The sequence below is a fragment of the Rhineura floridana genome, chromosome 5 (genome assembly GCF_030035675.1).
Source record: "Rhineura floridana isolate rRhiFlo1 chromosome 5, rRhiFlo1.hap2, whole genome shotgun sequence".
In the NCBI taxonomy this organism is placed as follows: domain Eukaryota; kingdom Metazoa; phylum Chordata; class Lepidosauria; order Squamata; family Rhineuridae; genus Rhineura; species Rhineura floridana.
This window is the reverse complement of record NC_084484.1, coordinates 60,458,509-60,478,219: the sequence shown is the minus strand read 5'-3', so window position 1 is coordinate 60,478,219 and position 19,711 is coordinate 60,458,509. Positions and strand designations below refer to the sequence as shown.

The 19,711-nt window shown below is 39.7% G+C and overlaps 1 protein-coding gene across 8 annotated transcripts in view; it reads right to left on the bottom strand.

Annotated features, from left to right (window-relative positions):
- MGAT4A (alpha-1,3-mannosyl-glycoprotein 4-beta-N-acetylglucosaminyltransferase A) overlaps positions 1-19,711 on the bottom strand; it is a 112,835-nt gene that overhangs the window by 14,501 nt on the left and 78,623 nt on the right. For 7 of the 8 annotated variants that reach the window (XM_061626894.1, XM_061626893.1, XM_061626895.1 and 4 more), the window contains 7 exons: positions 12,546-12,592; positions 11,674-11,787; positions 8,079-8,154; positions 6,169-6,283; positions 4,837-4,967; positions 2,066-2,173; positions 1,137-1,330 (listed from right to left, as the gene is read on the bottom strand). In XM_061626894.1, the coding sequence (XP_061482878.1) occupies positions 1,137-1,330; positions 2,066-2,173; positions 4,837-4,967; positions 6,169-6,283; positions 8,079-8,154; positions 11,674-11,787; positions 12,546-12,592 (785 nt within the window). The remainder of the gene's footprint in view (positions 1-1,136; positions 1,331-2,065; positions 2,174-4,836; positions 4,968-6,168; positions 6,284-8,078; positions 8,155-11,673; positions 11,788-12,545; positions 12,593-19,711) is intronic. The other variant, XM_061626898.1, reaches the window with a different exon arrangement.

The window sequence follows — 19,711 nt, the reverse complement described above, 5'->3', positions numbered from 1 at the left end:
ACCAGGCTGGAAATAGACATTTGTTAGTAACAATCAGATTTCTTAAAATCATAGAAAGCATTGATAAAGGTGGAGGACAGAAGACAGTAACTCAAGTGAAAGGAATTGAAAAACAGTCATTGTGTAGCATTAAGCAGGAACACAATACAGTTAGCGCCTTTTTAAATTCCGTTCTTTAAAAAGTCAGGAGGGTGGAATGCAAATTGGGACAGGTTATTGCGTTTCATATATACTGTAGAAGCATCTTGTGGTTTTTACAAATGAAGCAAAACTTGGGAAGCAAGTTCCCAATAGAGCATGATCATAGTATGACCTGTCAGCAAATACATTTCTGTCATGGACAACGTCTCTAGTGGATGAGTTAAACAGCAGCAAGTAGTTGCTTCTTGAATCTCAAGGCCATCTCTTCATTTGTCAGACTCATAGTTGGTTGTGCTAGCACAAGGATTAGCATTAGCGTACCAGGATTTCCCTCCTCTCTTTTCCCGTGTGCATGCCCTGCAGTATCCCCAAATCTGGTCTGAAGGGTTGGAGGGGAAACCCAGAATGGATTTAGGAGGCGCATGCGGGGAGGAGAGGGGGAAAATGTCCCATTGCTCAAGGAAAAATCCTTATGCTAAAAACATTCACTTTAGCACTACACTGAATATAACCCATGAGGAGCTATTCCAACATGATGTTCTGAGGAAAAATTCCCATGGGTATGTACACATGGAAATATTAAGCCTGAATGCAAAATCCAATTGAAATCACAGTAAAATCCATGAACAGGACACTAAGTTTTCTATCCCAACCTCGTAATTTCCTTGCACGAGTTTTTCTTTTTCTTTTCTTTTGCAAGAATGTGACATCACAGGGAGCCCTGCTTACAATATACATTCCAAATGGCATATGGCACAAATAAGAATTGGGCTACTTTAATTTCACACAACTGATGTGGTTTTGGATTTGGGATATTTGCAAGGAATGCTGACTAAAATACCAAAGTGCCTTGAGGAAAGTGTTCAAGATGCAAACTACTATTTCTAATGGATGCCAGGAACAACTATTTTTAAAGTTACTAAATGTGCTGCAATTCCAACTTTATTTCAAGGCACAGTTCAACAGAAACTTTATTTTGTTTTGAAAACTCTTACCTTTCTACATTGACAGGCTTGTCAAATTTAAAGAGGATATAATCTCCAGCAACTGGCGTAACAGCCCAAAAAAAGTCCTCACCCATGTAGGCTTTTTCAAGAGCATGACCCTGATAGACCTTCAAAGTTGTAGAAACCTCTGCAGGTGGATTGATATGAATTTTATGCAACAATGGTTTCAGGAAGTCTTTATCCTAAAAAGACGGTAAGATTAATTGAGGAACCAAAAACAGAGGTCAGCTACACAACAGATTCTGCTTCAGTGAGCTGTAGCAATAAACTGCCTCAAGCAGCTTTTCTCAAGAAGCTTTAAACATTTTTCATGATAAAGAATTTCCCCAACACACATTGGGAACCATATCTATTGTGCCATCTCCTTTTTTCATTCTGATTTTTCTACACTTGTTATTGATCCTCTCTATATGTTAAGCTGGCCATCAACTTATTTTCGCCCCTGATACTGGCTTATTTTGAGGTCAAATAAAAATTCAAAGCCAATTAATATATTAATCAACAAGTTTGCAATTTTAAAAAGGTTAATTTAGGATTATTTATTAGTTTTTTAGAGAACAAGAGTTTTTATAAGAGACTAGATGAACAAGAGATCTTCCCTCTACCATGCGGTAAACAATGGGTGTAGTAAACAATGGGTGATATCGCCAGTGATGATATTGAACAATGTGTGAAATTGCGCATTGGGACTTCTGCTTTTGCTCCTCCCCTCTGTAACCTCCCAAAAATATGTTCTGGAGTGTTTAGCTTTATCACTTTATCACTTTATCACTGGCACTTTAGCTTTATCAGAGCTGATTGTCAACCATTCTGCAATAGTTAGAGACAGCTATACTATATAACATCACCCCGAGACTGATTAATATACAGGTTTTAAAACCTAGTTTTATGAGAAAAGAAAATCCTTAAGTACTCACTGTAAGTTTTTGTATCTTTCCTGTGAGGGAGGAGTGCAGGCCAACATGCTGGAAAAGTGAAGGCCTGAAGCGTATTCTCAGATTTGATTTCTGTCTGTCACAATGTTTCTTAAAAGAAAAGTTAGGGGGGAGGCAGAGGTTAAACACCGTCATCATGAATGTCTACAAGGCACTGCACCAATGAAGGAAATGATAACTATAATGGAAGATAGCTCATTGTCCTCCAAATGGCCTAGTGGGAGGCAAATAAGTTTTCTAGGCTAGATTTTGATGTGGCCATTTGTAGTGCCACCTGCAGTTTCAGGTAGCCAATGTCCTTTAGTTCTGGAAACCTTGTCCCTGAAATATTCTATACCATTCATTTTGGTATAATTTGGTGTGGAAATTCTAGTTAGGGGAAGAATATCACAACTGTAGTCTAAACTTTGTTACTTTACATAATTCTGTATTTTAGCTGTATTGTAACCTTTCACAAATTTCCCCCTACCATCTTCACCTTTCTTCAAGAACTCCTTCAGATTTCTAAGTGCCACACATGAGATTCAGATCAGGATTTCATTTCTTTTATTGGATAATGACACACTGTTTTCTGTTTCATGAGACACCTTCACAATAAGTCCCAGCACTTTCAGGAAGGAAAAATCATTGCAGGATACAGTCATTATAACAGATTGTACAGATTTTGGACAAAGCAGGGTGAAACATACTAGATTGTACAACATATGCTAGCTGTATGAGCTATGAGTCCATTGCTGCTCTCAGAAGCCTGATTTCAATAGAAAGGAGGAAATTTATCATTAGTACTAGGTAGCCTGGTGTTTTTTCACAGTGCAGAAGGCACCAAGAATTCTGTGCTCAGAATGATGCACATCTGCAAGTCAGTATAACAGATCTGTGCTGATGCCAATGGAATCAAAACACCCAGATCGCAGACCACCATAACTGCAGACTGTTACAAGAACATGGTGATGAGTGATTCTGTGCAACACTGCTGCTAATTTCAGAAGTCGTGCCATCTGCACAAGCACTGTCTGAGATGTGGATTTTTTACAAAGCTGTAGCCAAGTCCCCTTATAAATTGGAAGGCACATTCCTAGTAGAATGCATAGTAAAATGTCTTGGACATGTTAAGCCCCCTACAAACAAAACCTTTAACTTCAATTTGTACCCTTTCAAATATGCATTTTAAATCCTCACCAGTCTGAAGAAACAAGAAAATGGTTTGTGTCCACTACTGTTGCACATCATTAAACCATTTCCCCCTTAAGATTGTAAGCCATTTCCCCTTTGAGATTCTGTGTAGGATAATGACTGGCAATTCATAGCTTCTCCCAGATTTCACAGAATAATAAATGCTTCTGTTTGGCTATGCAAAACTGTAACAGGTGAATGGAAAGAATAGACACCACTCCCCCCCTTCCCCTTATGGTGTTTCCAGATGGGGGCCCTGATATTGTCACTCAGTTGCAATTTTTCTGTGTGCATTTCTGGCACATTATCTCCCACCCATCTTTATTTATATTCACTGCTATTCCTTCACGTGCCATCCCCACCAGTGGGTGGAACTTGACAGAATGGATCCAGAAGTGCTTTTTGTTGTCCCTCCCTTCAGTCACCCCTTCCCACTCCTTTCTGTTCTGGGCACGCATGCAAGTATTTTTTGAACCTAAAAAATTCCAGGAAGTACAAATGCAACTTCCTTAGCTATCATGTTTCACAATAAGCAAAATGAAGACTTCTGCTAGGTCTTGTTCAAGAGTGATATTTATCTAAGACTTGCGCAAAAGTGATAAAGTCTTAAGCAAGATGTTTTAAAAATGATATAAATAGGACACATTTGTATCATTTGGGCCATCAGAAACAAAGTGGCTAGGTTGTGCTCAAAGAATGAGGAAAAGGGGTGTTGAGTCAGAGGTCATCCATTGAAACACCACCATACATGTGACAAACAGCGCATAAAAATGCAGTCATGAGCTTTCACACCAGCAGAGACTGCAGATATATAATGGGTTATTTTTAATTCCTGGATTTTCTGCAGTAAGGGAAAACCTGGATTAAATGTAAAAAGAAGTATGGACTGGCATTTTGATGACAATCTTGTACAAATGCTACAAATAACTTGCGCGCATGAGCAGCACAGATACCACAATAAACTCCTGCCTGGAAGCATTGTCAGGTGTGATTTCTTACATTGTTCTTGTTCACATATAATTCTAAGTTAAACCACTCTTCCCTAGTCATTCTACTGCTGTGCTGTGCTGAGATAAGCCATCGTTTGGATTAGCATGTCATTCAAAACCAGACTCATGGTGCAGCTCTCTCCAGACAAACCATGAGCTGTAACCAAGGTTTGTCCTACAGTTTACAGCTTGTGGTTTGTTTGGAAAGAGCTAAGCCATGAGCCAGGGTTCAGATGACATGCTAAGCCAGTGATGGAGAACCAGGCAGTGGCCCCCAAATGTTGCTGGACTCCAATACCCATCAGCCGGGGCCAGCATGGCCAAAGATCAGGCATGATGGTAGTTGTAGCACAGCAACATCTGGAGGGCTAGAGGTTCTCCACCCATGCACTAAGGCAAACCATGGCATTTCTCAGCAGCATAGCACCAAAACAACCTGGGAGGAGCAAAACAGCCACCCTTTCCTCTCCAGGAGCCTGCACATTTGCTTGTTCACACTAGGCCATGATTTGGCTTTGTATTACATGCAAACTGGGCCATTCATATAATGCAGCATTTGTCAGAAATATTAAACATTTAAATAGAACTTACTGCATCTTTCTCAGGGTTGCAAACTTTCACCCAAAGAATGTGATCCAAGAGCCAGTCAATGGGTTTCTCTTTATAAAACATAAATATGAATTCTACAATGAGTGTAATATCTGGAGACTGAAACATTTTACCTGTAAAGAAAATGAAGTTATATCAATAGTTATCTAGTGCTTTATAACTGCAAATCCAGCCTGGTGCTACAAAGAGCAACTTTAGTTAATATGAATAAAATGTAATAGAAATTGATGCAGTAGATTAGATCTGGTACTCAAAAAACTCTTCACTGAAGATTTGGTGAGTTGTTCTTTTTAAATAATCTTCACAGAAGCTGGTAAAATAAAAGTTGGCATTCAAAGAATTTGGAACAGGAGATTTGTAGAGGCAGAGGGATGGGGACTGATGATTTTGTGGAGGCTAAGGATTTTGGGAGTTACCCAGTCCCCTCATTGGCTTTCAGAGATATTAACAAAAACTGATCATGTGTTATGTTTTCCCCACCCTCCATTTCTTCAAGAATGCTTTAAAACATTATTCTTTTAATGTTTACAGTTCTCAAAAAACTGATTCCCATAATCTGCACTGAAAGTCACAATCCATGCTTTTGGGGTAGAATTACAACTCTAATGTTTCAGATTCCTCTTCTAGACTAATCAAGAGACTTTATGCACATCCAGGAGCTGTACAGATTGCAGATGGAGCTCCCCTACCCACAAGGGCTGCTCTGTTCACTTCAAAGGTAGGGGCATCTCCATGAAAGTAGAGGATCTGTCTTCTTCAGCCAAGTGAATGGGGCAGCTCCATACTTGTAGAAGTACACACGGAGCTCCGAATCAAGATGCTATTTTATAATGCCACTAATGAAGTAGGAAGAAAGTGTAACACTGCAGTTGGGAACGGCCCAGGGTCTTCTATCCCTGCTTCCTTAAAATGCAATATTAAAAAGGAAAGGTTTCCAAGAGGAAAATTCTAACTCACTGGTTTTGAAAGAGGCAGGAAAGAGACAATAGGAAACCTCTCATAAGAGGACATCTTACTTCCATGTGAAATAGTTTAAATTACTGATGCCCATTCAAATCATATAGAAATTTGTCATGTTTTGACAGGGCAGCCACACTATAGAATTATTCTAACTTTCAGCAACTGGATTATGTCACAACAATCAGCATATAACTGACTGTGGAATTACACTGGAAATTTCACAACATTCAAACTTATTGCATTTCCATATTTAAAAAGTAGGCAGGGATATTTTTGTGGATTCTCTGTCAAAGTGCTTTATTCTTCCTTTCCCCCCTCCCCATTTCAAACCTGCTAAAGAGGAATATCTCTTACCAATGAACCCAAGCTGAGAAAATTCAAGAATCATCCAATCTTCAGATGACAACTGAAGTGCGAAGTTTTTTATTGTGCTGAAGTAATTCTGCTTGACAACAATGTCATCCTCAAGCTAAGGGAACCAACAGCAAGACCAGCAAAAGAAAGGGGGGGAGGGAATAGGAAAACAGAGTTTTAGGTAAGCCACATTTCAAAGTCAAATACACATTTGGACATCAAGGGCTGTATCCAGTGAAGTAATCTCATTAGTATAGAAGACTGTTCTTCAACCTTGGCTCCCCAGATGTTCGTGGACTACAATTCCTGACATCCCCAGCCATCTTAGTTGCTGGTCAAGGGGCCAGGGGAGTTGTAATCCAACAACATCTGCGGATCCAAAATTGAAGAACACTGGCATCATAGACTCTTCAATCCAGTGAAAGCTGCCATGAGCTAAAGCGGGTCACACACACACACACCCCATTTCCACAAATTTCCTCTTCCTCCTGATGGTACCCCTTACTACTGGGGTTCCCCAAATCTCTGCAGCAGATTTAAGCGTGTATGTGTGCAAAGAAGGCTGAAGTGGGATTGGGGAAACAGCAGAAATCATCTCCCCCTCATTTCCATTATTCCACTAGATCGAAGTGTCTTCAATTAGCAGAGGGTCACAACTGAACACAACCCAATAACTTCAGTGGCAAATTAGAGATTGCTGTTACTCTGTGGCCATGTTTTAAAAATCCATTTACACTATTAGAATTATCACATGGAATAACCATGTTGGGACCATCCCACTAAAGGGTTTTCATAGCAAAATACCATACACTATGGGATTTTAAAAAGTTGTTTATTGTCCTGGGCTACAGTTATACAAGGATGCTATCGGAATCTAATAATCTTCCAAAAAGCCATATGCATGTAAAAAGGGATTTTTTTAAAAAAAGTCAAGGAATTCTCCTGCCACACAAGCAACTCTGTCCATTCCTCCTTGCAATCCCATTATTTATGGGCACACAGGATATGGTATGACCAGGTTTATATGTGGCAGAACACAGCAGGAGTATTACTTAAAGGATAAGATACACTCAGGGCAAGCTTTATGTGCCTGTGTGAAGAGAGGCCGCAAGTATTAGATTTACTCAGTCAGCTTCTCTCCTGTTATCAAACCATGGTTTGGAAACCAAGAGCATCCTACAGCCTTGCGTTTTTTCCCCCTTGTCCAAATTTCTCTTCCGACAACAACTAAGACATGTAACACCTAAACCAAGCCACTAAAGACCTTGCTAAAAGTCCAAATTCACTTTGATGATGTAGGATCTAAACCAGAGATGGAAAAATAACAATTGTGCAGCTCTGTGGTTGTTATAAATAGTGCCCTTAAACCTTATTCAGGCAAGAAATGACACAGCTGCTCAGTTTTATAGGAGCAAATTAGATTCACTGAATTAGGATCAGCTACTTACAGAGTGTGTGAAACTAAGCATGTGCATATCAGTCTTTTTTTAACTGTGGCCTTATTGAAGCCATATGTGATGAACTAAAGCATATTTACAAAGCATGACCTTGGCAATTACAGCTGTTTCTGAAGTTATAAACAAAAGGCTTAGCTTAGCAATTAGAAATCTGGAAAGAAGTATTTAAACTAATGCATTTTAAATGTTAAATTAAAACATTAGAAGAGAAAAATCAACTATAAATCAACTGGCTTCTTTTAGCTTTATTTACCTAAAAAGTTAAGATATATACATGTATACCCTCAGTTGGCTTGATTTTTTTGTTTAGTCTATCTATAAAACCCTTATAAATTTGACCAGTTCCCATATGTTATGCCTCAGTTGCAGCTTGCCTAAATAACTTTACTTAAATCATGTGCTGGAGCATGGCTGGATATTAGTTTTCACCCTTAAAATACAAAATCAGTTTACCTGAAGGTAGTAAACACCCTTTTTCTGTGCATACATCATAAGAAAACAATAATCCAGATTTTGCTTTGTCCGCCATCTGAAATTAGATAGATAGTTTGCTAGACTGAACATCTCAGTAGACAATGAGGATATACAGTAACTATAATAAAGTGGGTATCCAAGAGGAATCTGTGGAGGATGGAAGTTCACTCTGTCCCTCTCACACAGGTGGATGGCAATAGCAGAAGCAGCACCAGCTTCTTAAGGATCTTCCCATTCGCCAGTTCACTGAAGTCTCTGAGAAGGCCAGTTCTAGGGAAGTCATCAGCGTATTCCCAGAGGTCTCCTGCGTGCTTGCTTCCCCCTCATTTGGCATAACTGTCCTGTTGGCTCAGGACTACTTACTGTATGCTGCCCTTTGTGGTCAGAAATATTCTCCAGCAGCATGAGGGATGTGCACCATGTGCAACCTTTGCAGAGGGCAGCTTTGAGGAGAAGCAGAGTACTCACAGCTGCCTCTCATTGGATTGAGCCTGCAACACCTGAGGTTTAAATATGTCTCCTCCCCCCAATATTATTTTCCCAATAAGTATTGACACACACCCTCTTCGTGTTTTTCTCACTCAAGGGAGAAAAGCACACAGGTACTTCTGTTGCCTGTCTGTGTATGTATATACACACACAAACCATGAGTATAATCATCATCTGTTTATCTGTATGTCATCTTTCCAGAAAAGAGTGCTCAAAGTGGCTCACAACATTGCATATGAACAATAAGGATAAGTATAACAATTCAAAACACACATTAGAAGCAATTAGAAATAATCATAATATCAATACAAAAAAAATCAATCCACATTGTATAAAACAATACAACTAAGCTAACCTAACAATTTAAATTAGACAGACGAGAGAATATCACCAACACACACACACAAAAACCATCACTGTGTTCTAGATGATGCACCTGCATCCAATTGTTTGGATCAGAGACTCAATCTTCAAACATACAAGAACTCCACCCCACCTCTCACCTGCCTGGGGTAGCACACATGCACCCACCCTGGCTCTCACACTGATATTGTGGGCTCTCACCCCGCAGCCAGTAACCTTCCTTCTATACTCTCTCATCAAGCAACATACATTCATCCAGGCTAAGAGCCATAGACAAGGTCTCAGGAGGTAGCAACCTCATCATTGTGGTGACCCCTAAAGTGGAAATATCCAAAGGGAAAGTTCCCCTTTGGTGTCAACCCTTTGGGGATTGGCCTGCTAGAAGCAGCTCACCAGTCTGCCTTTTAAGTTTTTCATTGCAGGGATACTCCTGCCAAGCTAACTGCTGTCTAGCTGAGGCTCACTACAAGACCTCACCAAGCAGCAACAAGTTCTCAAGTACCTGTATGATTTGCTCTGTAGGACAACTAGCATGGAGGAGGTTGTTAGGAACAGCTAAGGTTGGCCAAAGTAAAATGGCTTAGCCTGGAGTGATTGTGGGGGTATTTTGCCTAGGTTTATTTTATTTATTTAAAATATTTATATCCCTCCCTTCTACCCTATAATAGGGCACTCAGGGCTGCGTACAAAAATAAAATTAAACATGTACATAATAAAATTGTAAACAGTGAAATCACAAAAACATTCAAATAAATTTAAAATACATAAAATACAATTAAAATACATAAAATACACACACATATACACACACATACTAAAGGGACTACACAGGTAAAATTTAATGCAGAAGGCATAAAATCAGTGTCAGGCTCTACCTTCAATCCCTCCCAAAGGCTCTCCAGAACAAGATCGTTTTCAGAAGTCTCCAGAAAACCAACAGGGAGGGAGCAGAGTGGACTTCTTGAGGTAGAGTATTCCAAAGCTTGGGGACCACAGCTGAAAAGCTCTCTCCCGCATGCCTGTCAATCTAACATCTTTCACTCCAGGCACGCAGAAGAGACCAGAGGCAGATGATCTTAAATCCCGGGCAGGTACATATGGGAGTAAGCAGTCCCTCAGGAACATTTGTCCAAGGCTTCTGGGATGCTTTAAGCTGGGAAAAATTTGAGTGTCTCATACAGTCCACCTGCAGCTTGCTGGTCTAAAAGGGAGGCAGCTATATCTTATCTGTACTGCCTGGTACCAAGGTCAGGAGGCCTAAGTAGCCGTAAATTAGTAGGCCTGCCCTTGCAGTGAACTTCTGGACTATTCCATCATCAAGAGGTGTTATGATTGGCCTCTTGCTGTTTCTGGGCAAATTCCCATAAAAGAGGGACTAAGCTAGTGGCCCCATTCCATCTTGAATTACCTGTGTGATGTCTATTGGTATAAGGAGCCAAGGGGACTAGCTCTTATACTTTCATGTCTGTATTTAGCTTAGGTTATTTTATGTCTGTGTGGAACTTTCTCACTGTATTTTTGTATAGAAGACTATGCCTAAAACTCTGTTTAAGAGTGTTTGGCTTAAAGGAATTATATGCTGCTTTTTTATATGCACTTATATTTTCGCTAATAAACTACTTTATATTAACTGGTGTGTGTTGCCTGGGAGCTGTGGCTCTGAAACCGGTACCTTGACCGCTAAGCTACTGAACTGGGCTGGGTTGAGGCTCCAGAGCAGTGAGTGAATGGTTTGGCCCTTGCTCCTTGAAATCTTTGCCAGTCCATTGGTACTTTGAGTTCCCCTTCACTCAGAGTGGGAGACCAAGTTAAGGGGTGGTGGCAGTCTACCTACCTTACAGGGCTGGCATTTTGTCTAATGCAACCCTCGTAAGGGAGGCATGGGGTGTGCCTGGCTGGGGTCAATTGGCCTGGGGTCAGGGGATTGGACCCCAGATTCCTTGACGGGGATTTCAAATCAGGAAAACAGCACACTCCTCTGTGGTGACAATCTAAATAGCTCATGTTAATATTAATGCTTGAAAAAACCAGAGAAGGCCCCATGTCTAATTTAGTTGTGTACTCATCCAGTATGGGAGGTTCTGACCCCATCACCTCAGAGGCTTTTGTGCATGATGCATTGCCTCTAGTTAAAATCCCAATAGTACCAGCTCTTTATTATTTTAGAAAAGTAAATGTCTAGACTATAGGTCGCAGAGAGTAGCTGTGGCATCATGTTTTCACAACTATTACTAATATGAAATATTTTAATGACACCTTTCTGTCATACAGTGATGTTCATGACATCAATATCACAGCAGCAGCAGATATAAAAATAAATCCAGAACTCCAAATCAAAAAAGTAGTAAAAGCAACTCAAAGTTGTGCTGGCAGTTCACAGACCATAACAAAGTCAACTTAATAGCAATACCTACTATTTAATACAACACAAACCATGAACAAAAATCTAAAAGATTATTAACTCAAATAATTTTTCCAAATCCACACATTTCCTTAACCAAGAGACCTATTTAAGTTTATTCAAGGGCCAGATTATTCTATATGAATGTAATATTCCTAAACAAAATATGTAAAATAAATCCAACATTCTCATCAACCCTAGTTTGGCATAAACCATGTTCACATATATGATATGGTAGTTTTCATTTCACAGGATTTTGAATATGATCTACAATCAGTGGTGAACAAAGTTATTCCACCCATTTCCCAAGAAAATTCTTACCTGACTCTTTCTTTTGAGTCTCCGAATGTTTCCTTTAGATTTGTCAAGTCAGGGTAGTAGGATGCAGGTGGAGCTATTACTTCCACTAAGCCAGAACTGATTTCTTTAGAAAACCTATAATTAGAAAGTCAAACTTTGTTATTTTATACTTTTCTAGGTCACACTATATTCAAGAAACCCAATGCGATGAAGTAGATCAAATGCTGGACCTGGGTTCAAATTTCCGCTCAGCCATGGCACTCACTGGATGGCAGTGGGCAAGTTAACATCATAATATAATATCATTAGGTGGTTTAATATCAGCTTAATTGCTGATGCAAAAACATAGTTAAAGCTATAAGTATAGGCTGGGGTCCAAAGACTGCAAGATGGGTTCTGCGTTCACACCAGGAATGTGATTTACCCAATTGTACAAAAGCTCTCTATGTCCTTGAATATTCACTCCAGAGGGTCAGGAATCCCACTTCACAGAATCCAACAAACCACCACCAGCTGCAACTAGTAGCAAATAGCAGCCGAGTCCTCTACAAAAGCAGAAATGCTTCAAGACCTGGCCATAATTCCCTAGTCATAATCTATAATTTAAAACCATACTGTGTACTGTCTTTTAAAGTATGCAGGTACCTCGTCTATACTTCAGCACTAGCATAGTAACTTTTGTGTAGGTGCTATGCAATCCATTTATTTAATGTCAACATAATCCGTTTAATTATCCGTTAATCCCATTTGCTGATTTGCAAGTGAAACTGTTTAATGGCTCTATGCAATATACAGCAGTATGCAACCCATGCATATTGAAGAAAAATACTACTTTTTAAGAAACAATAGGTAAGCAAAACATTTCACTTATAGTTCATGTAGAATAAACTTACTCCTTCTCTAGACTTGCTACAACACCATTTACATAGTCAAGGTCTGTCTAGAAGGGGAAAAAAGAGAGGCATTTTTAAGCAATACTTTACAACCAAATATAGTAAGTTAGTTTTAGACGATTGTGTAATTTCTACAGCCTTTTTAAAAAATTCAAGTAGCAGTCAAGTGGTCTCGAAAGGATTTAAATAAATACTGTTCACCTAAAGACTGGCATGATGAAACATACAAAATGTGATCATTCAACACAGCATATCAAGGAATTAATTTCACTCACAAAAACTAACCAGCACAATTTTCAATTCAATTCAGCACATTACCTGTATTAATTTACCATATTTACTTCAAGTTAAGAAAATGTCAGTCTTAAGGCCGTGAGTGCAAACAGAGCTGATATGGTGACATATTACTCATGCCTTGCATCAATTGTGAATGGCACACTTTGGTTTAAAACACTGCTTTCCTTGGCAAAATAAAAAATATTAAGGATAGGGAAAGGCTCAGGTCCCTTCTTCCACGTACGCTGCTGAGAAAAACAGAAATTTAAAACTAATGTCTGTTATTCACAATGGACAAAAGGTGCACACACCTTTTGTACAAAGTACTGTACAGTATTGTACAAAGAATGTCTTAGCTATGTGTAACCCATAAACCTTTCAAAAAAAATTAAATAGCTTTCTTTCTGTGTTCAACAGTAGTAATTTAAGTAGGGCTGTGTGTACAAGGGCCATTTCCTATTCTTCTGCTTTGACATTCTCTACAGAAGCAACGGCAGTGAATACGTCTGCAAAAAGAAGTGACAATGTGGTGCACCACAATATTCACACATGGAGTCTTATGTTGGGTATGCCCCATTCTGTTCCCTTATTAGTTTTCTTCTTTATGAAGACAGTGCCCCTCTCCACTATACCACAGCAGTACAAGTGTACTAACGTATCCATTTAAAAAGAGATAAATACCAGCAAAACAAAGGTAGCCACTTACACATTGCCAAAAAGAGGAAATGCATCACCAGCAAAGACAGGAAATATCTGCATAACATTTGCATATATATATACAGATGCAAATTTATAAATATTTACTACAATTTCAATAGAAATACAATGTTGAGCTAAATGTTGATGGGCAACTTCAAGGCTCCTGATCTCCCTTCTGAGGGTTACCCTTTAAATCGGACTTGGATCAGATATGCTGCCAAATAGAAGACACATAGGATAGCCCTCTGCAAAGTAGGGCACTTGGCCACCCTACGCAAAACTACCCCCTCCGTGCATGACAACACCCCAGGCTGGGAACTTTGACTCTCGCTCGCATTGAGAAAGCACATCTGCCCTGATTTTCTTGACTCAAACTACCAAATAGTAGTATATGGCCACCTGCTGCAAAAGAAGTATCTCCCTCCTCAGTTAATGATGTGTAAGCTTGAGTACAGGCATACCCCGCTTTAAAGTATGCAATGGGACTGGAGAGTGTACTTTAAGTGAAAATGTACTTAAAGTGAAGCAATTATCTTCACTTGTACTGCATGCAATCACCACTAGATGGCAGCAGCGTCATGCCAATAAAGTGTCCGTTATTGCGAAGTGCATACTTTAAGCAGGGTATGGTGGAATATGGAGCATGTACTTTATAGCGAGGCTACTTTAAGTGAAGCTACTTTAAGCGGGGTATGCCTGTATAGCACTATTCCCTTCACATCAGGACTTACAGGACTCATTTGTAAAAACTACACTACAGTTGGCACACACTTTGCTCACCTGAATAAGCCCACAGATATCTTGCTAGAGGATACCCAATCATCTCACTGTACTATTGCCATGTAGGGATGGGTGTTTTTTTTTTTTTAAAGATGTACCCTTTAATACAGCATATTGCAGCTTGTAAGTAGTTTGCCAAGCAAGAAAACTTGTAAGGCTACAATATTGCTCGCAAATTAAGATCAATCTCAGTTCAGTTTAAACTTACCCCTAACAAACTGATTGGCCTTAAAATAATAACGGACTTATAAGAATACCAAATAACTTGGACTTAAAGTACTTGTTCTAAACAACTGGTAAACAGCAAATGTTTTAGTTCACCTCTCACTTGTGTGATCTTGCTTTGTTATGACAGAAAAAGATCATAACACCCAAGCGAACTTCAACCTTTCTGTTTTGTTTTATTTAAACATTTAAAGTATTTTTACTCTTTTTCTTCAGCTGATGAGTCTCCCAGAGAATTTTCCAGAAAAACAATGAATTGGATCCAGTGTGTGTAACAGAGCTGGCAGAAGTAGATTCACGCCATCTCCAGCCCCCAGCCTCTCCAAAATGCCCCACTGAGAATCAGGAGACCCTGCTCAATGGGGTGGCCTATGGCACAGTGGGGCTGAGGAAAAGGGGGAAATCTCCCAAAATCAGGTGTAGGCAACTTCCACAAGTGGAGGTACCTTTCATAAGTGGAGCTCTCCATTCTGTATACTTAATTCTGGATCCAATTCAATAATTTTATATCTCTTGTTGTTATGCGCCTCCAAGTCAACTATGACTTATGGCGACCCTATGAATCAGCGACCTCCAAGAGCATCTGTCATGAACCACCCTACTCAGATCTTGTAAGTTCAGGTCTGTGGCTTCCTTTATGGAATCAATCCATCTCTTGTTTGGCCTTCCTCTTTTTCTACTCCCTTCTGTGTTTCCCAACATTATCTTTTCTAATGAATCTCTAAGAATTTAAAAACATAAGAACAGCCCTGCTGGATTGAGCCAAAGGCTCATCTACGCCAGCATCCTATTTTCACTGTGGCTAACCAGATGCCTACAGGAAGCCTGGAAGCAAGTAGAGCAAATCTCGTATTTTAAATATTGTACTATTTAGTTAAGACAGCCTCTCTCACTTTCTCATTTTTTCTTCTTCCTTTAGCCCTCACAGAAACTCTTTTGGAGCCCAAGTCTGTCTCCTGTCCTCCTTTCCACCTCCCCCAGGTTGTTTCTCACCTTCAGTGAAACAATGGTTATACAGTACACATTTGTGTCATCGTATCTCAGTGCACGCACGCACACGCACACACAAAAAATTAGTTTCTGAACAGATCTGGGGAATGAAGAGGTTTTTATCTCGGTCTGTACAGATCTTAAGTGCTTCTTCTTACCCCAAGGGAAAACAAAAATTGCTCAAATTCCTTTAGAAAATCATGTAGCTCAAACTGTATTTTTTTGGTGTTGCTAAACTACACTGCTTAAACCACCATGGTAGCTTTTGCTGTTGTAATATAACCCAAGGAGAATATTGATACATCTGTCCTAAATGTAATCTGATTAAGTCAATTTAGGTTTATTTAAAAGTTATATATTTAGATTGTTTATGACTTAAAGGCAGTATTAATTAAGACATTTGTACTGTGAAGTATAAAAGCTTGGTCTAACATGGTAGTCTAATAAAAAAAGACAGAGTAAGCATTGTTGCTTACTCTGTGTATCTCACTTTAAAGCGCCAACAAACTACCCCCATGGAATAATCTACCTCTGAGGGAAACTTAAGATAAGCAACAAATACAGAATGTCTTCTGCTCTTCTTGCGCTCACTTCAGTAAATTGGCATGTATTTTTTCTCATCCTGCCGGAGAATTCTACCAAGGTTTTGGAAAGCAAATTGTGGTTCAACAGATACCAGTCAGTTTCTCCCTTGATTGATCATATGCTGTCTGATTTGCAGAACTATAAAAAGTTGCACTTTTACAGACACAGGCAAACTGCTATAAGCACTTGCATAAGGAGTAATCAGACTTACCTCACTTGTGGCCAATAAATATCTGTCCCCTATGTGCCCTTGTCATTAAAGAGTGGAGCTAGTGAAAATGCAATGTAATACTTACTCCAGACACCTTTCCTACTGACTCTCTCACACGTGTTCTCCCACCCCTGCACAGAACCTCTGAGTTATCCTATGGTTCCACACTCCTGGTACCAAAACTCTTTAGAAGCTGTGTGGTCTCCCAACTGCATTGCACTCCCAATGCACTGCATTGCATCCCTATCCAGTTTTTCTTTTTTAAAAAAGAGAAAAACAGTAGCAAGGTTATTATTTCCTAAACAGCTGGCCCAGATTTACTGTTTGCTTCGGTGATGGGCAGAGGGGTTGTGAGTAGAACCGCTGATATAATTGTTGCTACTGCTCAGCAGTACATAACTGAATCCAATACACGAGTTGATATGCTGAGTGGAAGGAGGGAAAGGAAGATGGGGGGTAAACTGTGTGTTTTGAGACTTTAGTGGCACAAGTTCTCAAAAGAAAAACTTCCCTTCCACACTCGTCTCCAAACTGCCACATCAACATGGCAACTATTATCAACAAATATTCCCAGGCCAAACACCAGCAGTTGGCCAGGCTGTGCCACCTTACACCTTCCTTGCTGGCCCCCAGATGAGCAGTGTTGCTTTTGAATGGGAATCAAGTTTAGCTCTCATCCACGGCCATTTTATTTGAACAAAAATGTAATGCCCTGGCCACAGATCTATTAAATCAATTGTATTATATCAATTGTAATAGCAAAAAATGCAATATCTGGGGGCCAAATCACATTTGCCCAGGTACAAATGTATAGCAGGAGGTTTTAGTGAGAATCCATGATATCTCCATTTTGGGGAAAGACATGCTGCAATTAAGAAATTAGCACAGAAATTACATTATATTTAGGAAAACCTTTTAAAAAAATAACTTCACACAAAAATTCTTCCTTTACTTGCTATGCAGAAATATGCTACTTCAAATACAGGTTTGAATAACTTCCATGCAAGTTCTGTTGCATATCCAGGATCAATGCCAGTAGCAGTTTCCGTTATTAAATAAGCAAAATGTGGAGCTGCTGCAAATAGTTTTAACTGTGTATTTGCAGAGCTTGCTTCTTTGGTCGGCAAACAAGGTATATTTTTCCAAAAATTGTAAAAATAAACACTCCACAATGCTCATTTTGTGCAGCTTAAGCCATCTTATAAAGGAACACATTGATATTTTTAATGACGTTTGCTTAAGCAATCTTTTTCCAAGCCTCATAGTTATGAATTTATATTATAAAAAAATCTGCACAGAGAACTGGCAAGTTTTTACAGTTTGTCTAAAATTCATCTGGCTGCTATTAAAGGTGCTTCTGTATTAAGAAGCTGTAGTTCAGTGACAGAGCACATGCAGAAGGTTTCAGGTTCAGTCCCTGCAATCTCAAGGTAGGACTAGGAAAGAATCCTATCTGAAACTCTATAGAGCTGCTGCCAGTCAGTTTAAACAAAACTAAACTGGATGGACCAATGGTCTGACTTAGTATAACACAGCTTCCTATGTCCCTGTGTCAATGGACATCCAACCACAAGCTACTTTTGGCATGTTACTTCCACAAAACATATTAACAGCACAACTTCCTTCTATTCTCCGTAACCACATCCCCTTTTACACTTTAACCTGCAATATTTAACCTTGCCCCACTCCTCTGCCTGGACCTTTATCAGGAGAAGCTGCAGACTGGGAGGTACTGCTGCAGGGGTGAGACTGTGCTGGGACCATCAAGGGGCAAGCTTGTCTACCTGCTTTGCCCCCTCACCCCTGCTCTTAGTGACATTTTTCTGGGGATTCTCCTTTACCAGGAAGATGAATGCTTTTGGCTTTTAGCTGTCATTGCTTTTTAGAAATGCTAGAATTTTGTTGGCTTGAATTTTTGTAAATTGTGTTGTTTTTATTTGTATTTTGTATTTGTGATTTTCTATTTGTGTGTAAGCCACGTTGGGGGCCTTTTAGGCCAAAAGGCGGCCTAGAAATAAACCATAACATAACATAACAATATGCCACTGGAAAAAAATGTTACTGCCAAATGTGGCAGATTGCAGTTCAAGAACTTTATTTCTGGATGGTGCACAATCTTTACTGCTCAGGTAGCTCAATCAACAGAGAATGAGACTCTTAATCCTGGGGTCATGGGTTTGAGGCCCATGATGGGTGCACTGAAGCAGCTCTTTCAGGGAAAGGCCATAGCTCAGTGGCAGAGCATCTGCTTTGCATGCAGAAGGTCCTTGGTTAAATCCCTGGCATCTCCTAGGTTAGGACTGGGAAAGGCTCCTGTCTGAAATCCTGGAGAGCCACTGCCAGTCAGGGTAGACAAAACTGAGCAAGATGGACCAATGGGCTGACTCAAGATAAGGCAGCTTCCTATGTTCCTTATGCTCACTTACCTGGAAGTAAGTCCTATTGAACTGAGGCTTACTTCTGAGCAGACATACCTAAGATTGGGCAGTTAATTACTCTCTCTAAATTACTGCATACTCTATTGTTGGTTTTTTTGTAATAAATGTTTTATTTATTTTTTTACAGAAAAAGAAAGATCTACATTGACTCCAGAAAAATATACAGCAATCACGACAACAAAGTAATAATAATAATAATAATAATTTAATTTATGTGTCGCCTATCTGGCCAATGGCCACTCTAGGCGACGTACAAATCAGTTGCAGTAAATGCAGCACAATAAAATACACATAAAATACAATATAACAAGGAAACTATAAATAGGAATGATAACAGTTCAGAGTAATAGGCAGTTAGTCCTGAAAATTAACCCTCCCCGGAAGTCCCAAAGGCCTGTCTGAAAAGCCAGGTCTTCAAGGCTTTGCGGAATACATTCAGGGAAGGGGCATGCCGAAGATCGTACGGGAGGGAGTTCCAGAGAGTGGGGGCCGCCACTGAAAATGCCCTCTCTCTAGTCCCCACCAACCTAGCTGTTTTAGTTGGTGGGACTGAGAGAAGGCCCTGAGTGGCTGATCTTGTCAGGCGGCATAATTGGTGACGCTGGAGGCGCTCCATCAGGTAAAAGAAGAAATTTACCAGGATATACTGCTTACAGGTAATGGAGTATACTAAATCCTTTTACACTTATTGTTATCGATAATCTGAGTCCCTCTCTATTCCTCCCATATATTAACAAGAAATTAAACTAAACTAATTAACTGACTAACTGAACCCTGCAAGAAAGCCATGGGGTAAAAAATTGAGAGGTATTAAAGTTGTCAAATATGTATCCAGTAATTTGCTATATGCTGGGAGCTGGACCATCATGTGGCTGGAACTGCTGAGTGGGACATAACATTATCAAATTCCATTCATTTCTTAACATGTATCGGCACCAAGCAAAGACTGATACCATAATACA